Here is a 14,754-nt window from a genome sequence, read left to right as displayed (position 1 = left end):
GAGACAGTCAATAGGGTCAGACAAGGTGGTGCTGTGTCTGTGTGTGTGTGTGTGTGTGTGTGTGTGTGTGTGTGAGAGACAGTAAAGTGGAGGGGAGGGGGGTGTCAGAATACAAGTCAATGACTAAAGTAGTTTCAGCAAAAGGCCATGCTGATGGATTATAAAATATGCTGTCTACGAACCGGAGACAAAAGAGCGAGTGTGGATGTGTGCTGGGTGCGTGCCCACACGCAGCACGTGCTGCTGCTGTTTACTGGAGTACAGGAGCACAACAGTGGGAGTTGTTCCGGTGCTCTGGTCTAACCTAGAGGAGGCAGCCCTGCCGTTATGGAGATTTGATTTCCACCAGGGCGCTGTTCCTGCTCTGTCTGTATATACAGCACACACACTTGCAGGGTGGATGCCTCTGCTTGAACACTGTGACTCATGTTTGCTCCGTGATATTATTTCCCTCTCTGACACACTCATACGCAGCAAACCTGCCAATGAATGCACCCAGCTCGCGCATGGAGACCTCGTTCCATTGGACTTTTATTTTGTCAGGCCACTTTGTCACAGCCGTGTATCATCTGTTGCATGAGACATCAACCAGCGCACTACTCCACCCCTCTGCCATACGGTAACAGTGTAAACAACGACAGGCTACTGTGTAGTGTGCTTCTCGGGCCTGTCACAAGGAGGCAGCATGGAGCTCGGTCGACAGCAGGCCAAGAACAACAAACCCTGGAGGTGGGGCCCTGCTGACTGCACAGTTAAAGGGACAGCTTTCCCCACCCTCTCCCATTCTCCAAGTACTACTTGTAATGCTTACATAAACAAACAACGCCTGTCACCATTGCATTGTGCGCTAACAGTGGTTGGGAGTTGAGGGTGGGTGGAGAGAAATGGAGTGGAAACGAATGAAAACATCAAACCAGTGTTTGTGCTGCATTGTTGCACACATCAGGGAGAACGAGTCATATCTTGAGCTCAGTTGTCTTGTTTTCTGAAAAAAGTTTGTCTTGTTTATAGAAATCAGCTAACTGCAGCAACATATTTCTAACATTTCATGGTGGTTGAATTCTAATGCAACAAGATAATCCTGCCTGGGGTTACACAAGCAGGCGTTCACATGAAACGACACAATGCTGTGAGTGTGCTGTAGGACCGGCAGCAGCAGTGATTGAGCAGAGAGCAGCGAGGGAAGGGAGACTATGAGCTCACCAAAGCAGGATACCACGTGGTCTTCTTTTTGTCCCCGGTGGTGACCCCTTCCACGCAGACCACTTTGCCGAACAGATCCTCGTTCTGCCGCTGATCGCTCTCCTCTTCTTCGCTGGAGGATGAAGACATCTCTTCTTCTTGGCTGTGGGAGAAAAGGACGGTTTATTCATGGATACTGGATAGCAAGGTACATGCATGCATGCAGTGAAATCATAAATATGTTCATAAATATATTATTTTACAACCATCATATCCAAGAATGTCTATTCAGTTTATGTGCAACTTAGACAATGCTGTAAGCCATTACTTAATGAAATCTGTCTCAAAATTAAAGCTAAACAAGTTGATTTTGATAATGTTTTAAGTAAAAATGCCAACAGATCAATTAAAACTGAGCACTTGTAGGATTTGCTCTGCTGAAAACAAGAAATTTGATGACGCCACTTTTTTCTGACATTTAACGGACTTAACGATTAATCAGTTAAAGGTTTACTCCACCAATTGTGTTTATAGGTCTTGAGGAGTACAACTGCATATGTGAAAAAGTAGTATAAAGCCTTTTGTGGCTCCAGAGGAAGCTGCATGTAATCTGATAAACTGGGTCCAGTGATGTCACTCAGTGGCAAAGTTGCATTGTGGGTAATGTAGGTGCCAGGATGGAAAAAGGAAGAAGCGAGCATGAAATAACAAAGGTGATACCTCTGGTTCTGCTGAATCGATTTTGATCTTTTTTTTTTTTTATCTGTCCATAATGAGTCCAACAAGGTTATAGGAGTACAATGTTAGACCAGTGGACTGCTTTTCAAACCTGGTGCCACCATTACCCACAATGCATCTTAGCAACTGAATGACATCTTTGGAGGCAATTAATCAGATTACACGCAGCTTCCTCTGGTGGTACCCCTGACCTGTAAACACACTTTAATGTGTAAAATTGGTGAAGTTACCCTTTAATAAAGAGAATCGTTTGTTGCATTCCCACTAACATTATACACAAACTCTTCTTTTTTGGAATAATGTATGAAATTAGGTGACTTATCCATACAAAGCTGTGCCAGCCTCCATGTTATTAAACTCTTGCATGTCATCAAAATATGTTCCCCAACAACCGGGGCTGGTTGCTACTCCAAAACATAATCAGATTTAACATTGAAAGTGTTGACATTTGACTGAGGAAAGTGCTGTCAGCTTATCTCTATTAGTACACAGTATTGTAAGTGTAGCACTGCTGGATAAAAAGAAAAAAAAAAGAACGATTCTGGTTGCTCACAGCGCTGCAAAGATATTGGCATTTCATATTAAATCAATGCTATACTGTATATAAACTGGTTAGGAGAATAAAATAGCGTGCACTGGTTTTTACAAACAAATCATGTTTTCATTTTACTGCTGCTCAGCTAGAAATCATCAGCTCTCAAACCCTCCTCAAAGTTCCTGGTCTTATCAATATGTAGCACAGCGAAACATACAGCTCGGTCTGCTGACGAGCTCACTCATTAGGATCAGTCTATTGACGAGCCGGCTCAGTCTCTGCTGTCTGACAGTCATCCTGATGCTCAGAGTGACGCCCTGACTGCGACCAGCACACAGGCAGCCATGTATCTGAGCGATCATGCAAGCAGCACCAGCAGGCAGACAGATTCTCTGTCCTCTTTTTTTATGCCTCGCTAGGCCTGCTCTGAGCACAACTCTATGTACATATAAAACACATAAACACACACACACGCACACACGCACACACACACACACACACACACACACACACACACGTCTGGCACGACTCAAGAGCAGTAAATCAGCCAGGCTGCTACAACAACAACAACTAAGCTGTGAATCAAAGCACTTTAGCTTCTCAATGAAGGCGCAACTGTAATTCATGTAGGAATGAGTTTGCTCCTCATGTAATGACTACATTAGCGGGGAATGTTTGACAGTTACCCTCACTTTTGAGCGGTGATGGATTGCAGTACATGTCGTCAAGTCCCGTACTTAAAGGTGCAATATGTACGAATTTTAGTTTTAAAACATTCAATATTCAAAGTGTGAAGAAATAACAGTTTATGTATTGTGTTTTGCCTAGACTGCTAACCAGCTAGCCACTAGTCACTTTGCACCTTAAGAAGGGACAGTCTGACAGTAAACAACACCAAGTAGATGTACTTAGTTACATTACATCACAAATTTTAATGTGATATCTTTACTTTTACTCAAGTATTGCATTTGGGTACTTTTCACAACACTGCTCTTAAGACATTCATTTAAAGAAATACGCCCATTTGTCTCTCCTGCAGTAAGTTGATGAGAAAATCAATACCACTTTCATGTCTGTATGCTAAATATGTGCTTACCACCCGCAGCCAGCGTGCTTAGCTTAGCATTAAGACCGGGCACAGGAGGAAGAGGTGAGCCTGGCTCAGTCCAAAGGTAACATAATCCCCCTACCAGCTTATTGGCACATTGTAAAAATGGCACGTTTTGGTGCTGCTGGGGTTATCTGTGGAAGTATTTCTTGGCTGGGAGCAGTGACTTCCTGGAGTTCCTTTCTGCAGGTTCCCTGAAACCCTCACAGTTGAGCAAACAAGACATATCTGTTGTCTTTTTTTTAAAACTATGGAGCCAGGCTAGCTGTTTTCTGTGTTTCCAATCTTTATGCTAAGCTAAGCTAACCACCTGCTGGCTCTAGCTTCATATGTAGGCTACAGACAGGACAGAGGTATCAATATTTGCATCTAAATTGCAGCAAGAATGCAAATAAGAGCACGTCCCCAAAATGTCAAACTAGGAGAAACTACAGCGTCTCTTAAAACAAGCGATGCGGCTCGTGTTTCAAATTTCTTCCTTGTAATTTAAGAATTGAGACGCTTAAAGTGCACAGAAGAGTTCAAGGTGCAAATATGCAGCTGGGACTTCTCTGAGTCAATATTGCATCAATGTTTAGAGTAATATTGACTTTTCCCTCACTGCCATTAGCAAGGAGTGTCAGAAAATGAGATTATGTATCAGAGTGTCCTCTTTATAACTGAAAGGAGCCACAGTTATACCCAGCGCCAATAAGCCCTCAGCGGTTCATATTCCCTGATGAAAACTCTGCAGTCTCCCAGGATTAGGCACATCTGAGCATACAACACCCACTGGAACATTTGAGTCAAATGAAGGGAAAAAAAGGAGACATGATATTTAGCAGGACCACGCCGTGCTCACACTTCCTCTCTAGCATGCACGCTCGCACAGGAGCCCGACATGATTAAGGAGCTGGAGGAGGCGAGTGGGCTCTCCTCTTCCAAGCCTCAGGGGCTGTTTATGAGGGGATGGAGATGAGAGTAAATCTTTCATTTCAGCTGATGGCGGAAGCCTGTTGCTGATGTACAGAAAATCTCTTCGCAAAAGCATCACAGACCCCTGATATATTAATTTTGATAGGAGCCCTGCAGGATGCACAGAGTTGGAAGAAGATACTCACATTGGGTTTGATCGTCGGCCGCGGTTGCCCTTCTTGCCGATGACAGGTGTGCCGAAGTGCTCGGGGTTGGTGAGAGGGAGTCTGTCGAGCGTCTGCAGGGGCGATAAACAACGACAAAGAGCCTCAGCACCGCCTTCTCAGACAATAAATTGCAAAACAAAAGATTTATCTTCTAAAGCTGGAAGAAAATTCTCTTCCTGGGGTTTCATCAGTTACAAATGGAGGGAATTTACCCAGCTCTACAGACACCGTTTACATTTGGCAACTTCTGTGCGATATCAGTTTCCTGGATATATTTCACAGCTGAACCTCTAAATGGCGATACGGGAGCATTCAAAAGCAGCGTTTTAATTTGAGCACTGTGAGTAGAGATGTGAGACTGTTTGTGACCAAATAAAATAACGTTGAAAGAGGAAAAAAATACTGAGAGATGAAGCTGGTATGAAAGTGCAGGACGGCACAATACTCGCCTCGCTCTCTGCAAAGTGACGCGCTCCTTTCAGGCAGAGAGAGGAACGCCTCAGGGTCTTCTCATCGCCATCGTCAAACACTGCAGAGATCAGAGACAACCTATTAGGCTGCTGTATGTAGGCCAGGAGTCCACCAACACACACAAACACACACTTAAGCACAAACAAAATCGTTTCGGTTACAAAATGTCCGTCTCATTTGTGATATGTTCTACTTTTAAGGCTCAGATGTCCTCCAGCAGGCATTGACAGAGTCGCCTTCAGCTCACAGCTTTATTAGAGTTTCAAGGACCCTCTGCTATACAGAGTGGAGGAAATGGTAAAGTAAAAGACTTTTTACTTATTCATATATTAACCAATGTCAAATCTGTCTCCTAGGACTAGCTTTTACAAAAAGCATCCATATCAAGAAACAGTAAATAGAGGAATAATATCTTTCATATTAATGAACCCGAGGAGCTTTCTTTTCCCTTTCAGCAGCCACGTCGCTCCAAAAGACCCAGATGTGTAAATCTTTAAATTCCATTATTCGTTGCTCACATGTACTCAACCCATGTTGTTGTTTTCTCATTGATGAATAAAAGAATAAAAATGTGCCTAGACGAGTGTTTCGAGGTAGTGAAAACCCCCATGGGGGCTCTTAAGCGACAGGCAGCTGCTGAGAGACTCGCAGATCTGAGCAGTCGTCTATACGCTGTATACTTAGATTATCCCACACTGTATCCGTGTACTCTTGATAGACTGGCTGTTACAAATTGCAAGCGAAAAACTTTTTACTGGCGCAAGCTTCTCAAATATGAGTAGTTGAGCTTTTTTCTTTCTGATGTCATAGATTCAGTATCTCTGGGTTTTGGACTGTTGGTTGGACAACACAAGGAATTTGGGAGTGTCAGCTTGAACTCTGCAAAATCATGATGGGCATTTTTCACACTTGAGTTTGTTTTTCTTTAACTAAATCTGCTTAATCCATTTTCTGAAAAGAAAAAGGGGGCATACTAAATGATATGAAAGCTGTGTGTAGCTGCAGTCCCACATGCAGGTAAATGCACAGCAACATCTCGCAGAATCAGCCTCGAATGTCATTATTTTCTTCACACTTGACAGTGTTTTGAAATATAATGTATTTCTAATTGTTAAGCACTTATTTGCACGTCAAATCCCAACCCTAACCCTAACCCACTGTGAGCACTGTCTTACTCTTATATAACTACATGATATTTATGTAATCCTATCCTGCTCATCTTCGTCCTTCTCAAGATCAGGGAGTACCACAGTGTTTTCATTGTGTTGTTGTTTTGCACAGTAGTACAATGACAATAAAGTATCTTGGAGAGTCTTGAAAAAGTAAAGTATGTGCAGTTTGGCACAGATTTTACTGGACATTTTAATAATCACAAGAACAACAACAATAGATTGAAGCGTGATGGAGATGGATAATCTGAGCTAGGGCTGCAACTAACAATTATTTTCATTATGAATTAATCATGATCAATAGAGTAATTGTTTAGTCTATGAAATGCAAAACAAAGTTTGAAAAATACTCATCATACTTTCCCAGAGCCCAAAGTGACGTCTTCAAATTGCTGTTATTAGTCCAACAAACAGTCCAAAACCCAAACACACTTTATTTACTATCATAAATAACAATGGAAAGAAGCAAATCCTTACAATTAATCTAAACAATTAAAGCAACGTTATGTTGGAATTTGAATTTTGTGTGACTCGGCGCCCCCCACAGTTTCTGAGTGCAACACCACTGCCCAGATATACAAATACAAAATACAAATCCCAGATCTGTAACAGTTTGTCAGATGTAATGTAGGTGCTGACTACAAACAAAAGTCATTATGTCATAACATTGTTACGTGTTGAAACGCTGTGATCCTACCCTCTCACTGAAGTTACACAGTGCAGAAACAAGTGACACCTTTCACCGTACCATCAAAATGATTTTGAAGCTGTTATTTTAATGTAACAAAAAGTTACATAATGTTGCTTTAATCTAAATATCTTACAATTGACTTAATTTAACATATTTATGATTTTGCACATTTTAAATGTCTATACCAGAGCTTCTTTACCAAGAGGATGAGTGATGAAACACACCACAAGTCTACATTTAACTAACTGTACTTCAATGAAGGTTATGTGAGAAATAACTTATTCATCTGAGGGGTCGATTGAAGATGGTTTTTGCAACAACTTGAATACAAGGAATATACAAACTCTGAGTTTTTATTGCACACAAACATGTAATTTTTTTTTACAAACTAGTGTAGGGAAGGAACAAGGCTTTGAGTGAGGAGGGAGAGCAAACAGTTTGTTATTGACTTACCAACAGTATATATACTAGCATCGGTCAGCTTATTGATTGTGGCCTCCTGGTAGACTCCATCCTGATTCTTCACCTCTACAACAGCACCCACCTGTGGGACGGATACACTGCTGTTATTTGGTATCCTAGCACGCTGCTCATGATAAATCCAATGATGTGTTTTAAAGTAATTAGGCTACAATATTGCTGCTACAAGAATCATAACTGATTTGAAATGTAATTGCAGAGCTAATGTTTCATTCACAGATTCTCTTGTGCTTCTTCCACGTTCACTAGCCTGAGCCAGAGAAGACAAAGCACAAGTAATCATGGGTAATTAACCACACTGTGTGTGTTTCAAGCTGACTCCATCTTTCCTCTTACCTTTAGAGGTCCTTTGATGTTTTCATCATGAACCTCAGCCGTGGACAGATCTGGTTTAAAGGTCACCTGGAGGGGGAGGAGGGAGAGGCAACAGGGGAGGAGAATCAGTAACGGGGATAAACAAACAGTTCCCCAAAGGCCTGACCGGGCCACATCAATGTTCCACTTCACAGAGAGCGCACGCCTCTACTAACGCTGCCGGACTTCATACAAAGATTTCAATGATGGAACGTGGGTGAGCATTTAATACTATGGCTCATTTCTGGCACCGTTGAGTGACTGACCCCAAACTGGCAACTGTGCCGCATCTGCCGGCGCCAACTGTGGATGATTTCTGTTGTGAATGTGAGGGCTACACTAACGGACCATCCCCCTCTCTCTCCCTGCATCTGCAGCCTCGCCTAAGCGAGCCACGGAAGATCATAATCTGATCACGCTGTGGCAGTCCTGCATCTGCATGGCGACCTGGCAACACTGACTGACACAAAAGACCACAAAGCAGGCACACACACACTCGCACTTGCAGCCATTTACTCTCACTGTGCGTGTGTGTAAAGTGCCGAAGCAGCCAGAAGCACAGAATCTGTTTAGCATTACAAAAACCCCTCCCTGCTCTATATATCGAAATGCTCATGTGCTTCCTTCTACGTCTCCTAAGGGAAATTAAAGGAATTTTGAGAGCATGTGCTTGTAAAATAGTAACATAATCATAATGGAAAAACTGCATTAACTTCTTTTATTGACTGTGAATTAGTTTAGAATCAGCCGCCTTACAGGGTCTGAAAAAGATCTGTCAGAAAACAAGGTAACAAATTCAGACAATGCTCCCTCCAGTCAGTTTCAAATATAACAACAGCGGAGACAACAATCAAAGTCTCGCAGCGAAGGCAGGATCAAGAGAATGAATGAAAAGAAATATAGACTGTAAGGTGCTGTTGAATTGTCAGGTCATAAACTGAAAGGGAAGACAAAGGCGTAAAAAGCTTCCTGAGGCAGCGTTTCATCAGTTATGGAGATAATAACATTCCTGCCTGGTGGAATAAAGGAATCCCTCTCTCTTAACAGGGCTCTCCAAAGACGGAGGGAGGAGGACTATCGTCGTCCAAAGCCTCAGTTAGAGAGTGTCAACAACGACACCTGACTGTCCCGACAACCCCACAACTGTGAGCAAGGCTCCTCCGTGGCTCAACAAAGGTCTTTACACAAACTGTACTTAACAACAAATATTGGAACAAGATATGAGAACATGTCTTCTGATAAAGAACATAAAGCCCCCGTCCGGCAAATGTTGAGTAAATTTGCCAGAGATATATTTTGTGCCTTTTAGCCATAAACAGCAAAATGACAGCGGCGACTGCATGTGTGTCAGCTCTGATTAAACTTAATAGTATCCTAAGTTGTTTCCCTCCAGATCATCTCCTGCCTTTCTGCTCCTGTCTCTTCACATGAATAAAGCTTGCTGTTGTTCTGATTTGACATGTTGTCTGCGTGATTGTTATTTTAATAGATATTATAACATTTAGCCAGCAGCTAGGACACCAGTTAAATATTTAGCTAACACTGGCACATATACAGTGATGATGCTTTTTGCGTCCTTGTAAATCTGCATCTCTTCACTTCAATAAATGTCTTTACATTGACTATTTGCAAAATATAATGAAACTAAAGGGCAAGTTCCACTACATGTGCTGTGAAACAAACTAGAGTAAGGCTATAATGTTTTATTCAAATTTGCAATATTCATTGCCACTTGGATCTATTGCATGCCCTGTTGCCCCTCTCAGTAAACTCTGCAGTTTTTTATATATGAAAAAATGGAGGAACATTTTGTTCCCTCTTTGAAAATGTAACTGCCTACTGAAAAATAACACATGAAATCTGAGGTCACCGGTGAGACAGCAGAGCCATCTCAAATTAAATCTGCAATATGTAAGAAATTTAACTTTAAACACTTAAAAATGTACTGAAATTATCAACAGAATGTGAAGAAGTAGCAGTCATCTATGTCTTATATTGAAGAGATACCTACTGAAGTTAGCATGCTAACCAGCAAACTCTATCTCCCAGCGGTCCAAAGTTTCTGTGCAAGCAGTGTAAGTTCTGTACATTTTGTTATACAAGTAGAGATCTGCTTTGAAAACAGTGGATTTATTTCCGTTTCACAGATTCCTTTATTTGCATTCTGCAGTGAAATAAAAGAAACTACTAGAAATTGTACTCTAAAAACACACAGAGCACAGAGCCCGTAGGACTGCAGCACTCATTTTTTTGACACAGTACTTGTTACTGTGCCATCGGGTTAGTCCTGACTGATCATATGTGTGCTGAACATGTCACAGTGAGTGATACTGACACGGTGCTAATTGACTTTTTGCAGGTCTTCTAGTGCAGATCATCATCATAAATAAGAATGTCACACAGAGCTTTTCACCGGGATTTAAAAATCACTCACAAGACACCGGCGCCATATGCTGCAGCCATCGACTTTGTTAAACAAGCAGACAGAGATTAATGGACCAAAGAGCTGAAGTGGAATTCATTACAGTGGAATATTCACACTCGCAACAACCACTGAATAATTGCCATGTTTCAACGTTTGTGTAACGGAGCTCACATTCACATTACAGCTATCCAAAAACAAACCGCACACTCAGCCAATTAGTATGCTAATTAATTTTTGATCTGAGACTGTCCTATTAGCTTCCCTTTAGCACACAAAATTTAAACTGAGAACATCACATGGTCTACTTTGTCGTGTCATTTGTCCCCGTCTGTGCGACAAAAGGACACATCATTTGATGATTTCAGAATGGCAGAACATCGCTGCTCTTTTGTCTCTACAGGGGGAACTACAGTGCATTGACACAGTGAAAAAGCCAGCATCCAATCTTTGTTCCTCCCACACACTGTAGCAGAACGAGAGACAAGCGATCTGTCTCTATTGTATTATCCAGATGCTCCAGCCCCACTGGGAAATGAGATTCTGTAGTACGAGCATCATGCAATGCCTTCATCAGCGAGGCTTAAAACCAATGGGGAAATAGCAGCCGCACCTTCCCCGCCGCCTCGCTATGTGGAGCCTGTGGTCGAGAGGGATGCCTGAGGACATGATGGATACCTGGTGGGCAAGGCCAGACCCTGCATCTGTCACAGCTGGGGCTCTGATCAGCGTTTCAACTATGTGAGCAATACTAACAACCTAAAGCAGGTGGTAGAGCTCAACATGTAAGCAACACAGCTGCATTTTACTGGCAACATCGAGGCAAGAACATAATTAAAAAGCCTCAGAATGAAACTAATATGAGGACCTAATTAAACCAACAAACCTGGGGCCTCGTTACAGAAATGTCCTTAGTCTAAAAATCCTATCCTAATCCCTCAGTTTAGGATGACATTTAGGATTATTGGTATTATCGAAACAGGTCTCCTGACTGCATTTAGGGAAAAAAATCTTATCTTAGGATAAAACAGAACCTGAAACATTTCCTCAGTTAGGATGGCCTAGATCCAGTTCTTAATTCAAAATAACTGCCCAAAATGGCCGCACCACTGTATGGCAGTGACAATGAAAATGGGGAACAACATGAGCACACAAATATTATGATTGAAAAATGCTGCTCAAACAGAAACTGTTGGAGAAGCTAACACTGACTTTAGCCCGTTAGCTTCAAAATTCCTGGACCATGTATTAATGAGTATATATCCTCTCTTCCACCAACAAGATCAATGCCTCAAACGCGTCAAAGCTAAAACTGGACGTCCATCTTTTTCTTGTCATGCGTTACTCGTGGATACAGGCAGTTTCATGTACACCATAAGAATAGATACAGACATGACAGAACAAGCGCCAACTGAAGAATCAAATTTACAGTACTAGTTAGGATTAGGATAAGATACGAGGTCTGAGACAGGATAGGACACAGCCATGAGTTAAGGAATCACTTCTGTAAAAGGGAGGTTTTTCTTATCTTTGAAACATAAGATAGGACAAGCGGCCCGGATGTTTTTGTAACGGGGCCCCTGGTCTCTCAAGGAATGTTTTGTCTTTTAAGTCTGGCCAGCTCCAATCCAACTGCTGGATGTACATTAAAGCTGAGCTGTGTGATCTTGACTGTAGACCCTTCACACAAAGACAAGAGCCCCTAGCCCTGCTGCAATCCACTTCACACACAACACAGCCAGACAATAAATTTTTAATTTTGGATCATGAGCACTTTGAAATGTGACTTACCTTGGCCTTGACTAGCCTCTTGGCAGTCTTAATCTTGGCCTCGCAGAAAGCCCCTCTGTACTTGGCACTCACATCCGTCCCTACTGTCAAGTAGGGGGGCTCCTCCAGAGTCTGAGAGGGAAAAAGACAAAACGGAAAAAAAAACAGTGAATTCAAAGCCTTTTTTTATATATAGCTTACTGACACAGGTGTATTCTCACAGCAAAGCCAGGAGGACACGCATACAAGCTTCACACAGTCCAGGCCAGCTACGCAAAAACCCACTTGGCTCTGTGATTCATCCATGGAAAACACATACCATCTGCTCTGGGTATTGGAAAACAAGCCACTGAGGGAGCAAACAAAAAGGCCACTTCACTCCTGCTTTGATGACTACAAAGAAGACGCTATCCGAAACACATAGCACCATCTTGTGTCATCGTTGGATGTTTATCAAACCTCGTCCCCCCCCTCGAAGAACAGATTTGCGGAGGGTAGAGTACACAGAGAAAACAGACTCTGAGTGTGTGGATGAGGGCAGACGGTGTTTGTGGTTAGTGTAGTGTGGAGATGGATTTACTGAGGCTGTTTCACCAGGGCTGGAGGAAAGACCTAACCTAACAGCGGTATATTTAGTCATCTTTTTTAGAATAAGGCCTCAAGTGGGCCACGCTTCCTGCTGACAGGTCACATCAGGACCATCTGCAACATGTATGCACAGCAGGTTTTAACTACAACATGCAAAAGTGCAAATGTGTTTTATTATAGCGGTGCACTGAACAACGTAACACGCATCTTATTTTCTGAATGAATGAAGTGTACTAATGCTCAGTGGATAAGATCACTAACGATTTTACATCACGTTAGCTACTAAAAGAAATACGTCTCTGTTCATTTAGCACTCTCTCCAAACACCTTATGCATATTACATCTCACACAAGACTTAGTAAGATATGTCAGCTCTACAAGTTTTTTTCTTTCTTCTCTTTCGTTGTATTATAACTACACTTTAATAACTTGTGCATAAATCTCATGGGCTGTGTCTACAGCTGTTCACTGTTCCCATGACGAAGGCAGAGAGTGCACAGGTTGTCATTCAAACTAAAAACTACGCGAGCGGTGTTGGAACCAATCACCAAAACCAGCTGCTGTAAACCTCTGTGACACATACTTGTGCCATAACCGAACCACTTTTAAAACTGAAAGTCAATATATGTGAATTAAAGACCTTTGCCATCTTGTAACTGTTTGCAGGTTAAGGTTTTGTTTTTTTTGTTGCCCAAACCAATCTGCTCCTATCAAGATGTTTTGGGACCAAGTCAGATCCTTTATCCCTTGGAGCTGTTTCCACTGTATTGCACATGAGCGAAAAACCTTGAGAGGCATGGAAAAAAAAAACAGCTTTTATGGAGGAGTTCCACATTGACAGAGTGCTTAAGCAGAAGTGAGCACAGCAGCTTTGAGGGGGGAAAAAAAACAAAGAAAAACAGCTGCTCTGCTTCTATTTTGGCTTTGCAGGTGCACCACGCTTCTTAAGAGCTAGCATTGATTCAACACTGCGTTTGAACTTGTGCATTTTGTTCAATCCATTTCACACTGACACTCCTCTCTCTATGGACACTCAACATACTGGAGAATTAAGAATATCATGTAGTCGACATCAGAAGTAGCTGTGCAACTGTATTATGTAGGAAAATAAAACATGAGTAATCACCCAGGGTTTGAACTTGGCAGATTTTCAATATTAAATGACTCAGATCAGTATCTGGGTCACATCAACATGATCAGAATGTCCCTAATTTGAGTAATCAGTGAACTGCTAATGATACTGTATGAAATTTGACAGGTGAAACAGCAATATGATTAAAAATCTGTTCTGCAATAAATGAGCATAAGGGTTTCATATCCCTCATTAATTTACTTGTGACCTGAGGCTGGATTCTACATCACCTTATCTGACCGAGAAATAAAACAAGTAAAAACTTTGGGCAACAAACTCAAAACCACAAAAATAATCCTTTTTATGAGACATTAACAGAGGTGGAGATAATCTGCAGCGGCAGAGTGGTTATTATCAGAAGAGAAAACACTCCCTTTTCCATTAATCAAACCGGTGTTGCATTAGCATACTTCTCAGCCAAGTAAACACGCAGAGCAACCAGTGTTCGGCTCTCGTGCAAATGAGATGTGCTCCAATTGATTAGGTTAAAAGTAGGTATAGTACTTGTTACTAAAAATAAGAACGGAGCCTTGCCAACTGTAACATATAAGTAATGTTTCACATAGTTTTTTATTTTGTGCTCGAAAGAGACTTTGCATAGCAAACTCTCACTGATGAGGTTCCCTGTGCACTATGGTTAGAAATAATGAAGATGTGATCATCTATGATGCAAAACTGCAATAAAAAGATAAATCATTTTAAGATTAAACTTTTATCAAATATAGCTGCTAAAGTAGCAACAATGACCCAATTAGTTTTTAACTGTTAAACTATTTGTCAACTATTTTGATAATCAATTACCGCAGTGGTTCAAGGCGTCATGGCTGACTGGGTCAAGTATAAGACTCTCACCCAGGAGACGAGGGTTTGTATCCCACCTGGAACATTAAATGCTTTCACTTATTATTTTTTACACAAAGCTCACTTATTATCATTTGTTTCTCTGTAGTTTTCTGTTGCTACTTGTTAACTTTATGCAACATGGTTAAGGTT

General features: G+C 41.7%; 1 protein-coding gene across 2 annotated transcripts in view; it reads right to left on the bottom strand.

Moving 5' to 3' along the window:
- The window catches only part of arid4b (AT-rich interaction domain 4B), a 44,001-nt gene that overhangs the window by 17,528 nt on the left and 11,719 nt on the right, over positions 1-14,754 (bottom strand). For both annotated transcript variants that reach the window (XM_084375460.1, XM_084375461.1), the window contains exons 3-8: positions 12,063-12,173; positions 7,832-7,897; positions 7,469-7,559; positions 5,134-5,213; positions 4,664-4,755; positions 1,204-1,345 (exon numbers count right to left, since the gene is read on the bottom strand). In XM_084375460.1, the coding sequence (XP_084231586.1) occupies positions 1,204-1,345; positions 4,664-4,755; positions 5,134-5,213; positions 7,469-7,559; positions 7,832-7,897; positions 12,063-12,173 (582 nt within the window). The remainder of the gene's footprint in view (positions 1-1,203; positions 1,346-4,663; positions 4,756-5,133; positions 5,214-7,468; positions 7,560-7,831; positions 7,898-12,062; positions 12,174-14,754) is intronic.

The sequence above is a fragment of the Pagrus pagrus genome (assembly GCF_965226575.1).
Source record: "Pagrus pagrus genome assembly, chromosome: 15".
In the NCBI taxonomy this organism is placed as follows: domain Eukaryota; kingdom Metazoa; phylum Chordata; class Actinopteri; order Spariformes; family Sparidae; genus Pagrus; species Pagrus pagrus.
This window is presented reverse-complemented; position numbering and strand designations above follow the sequence as displayed.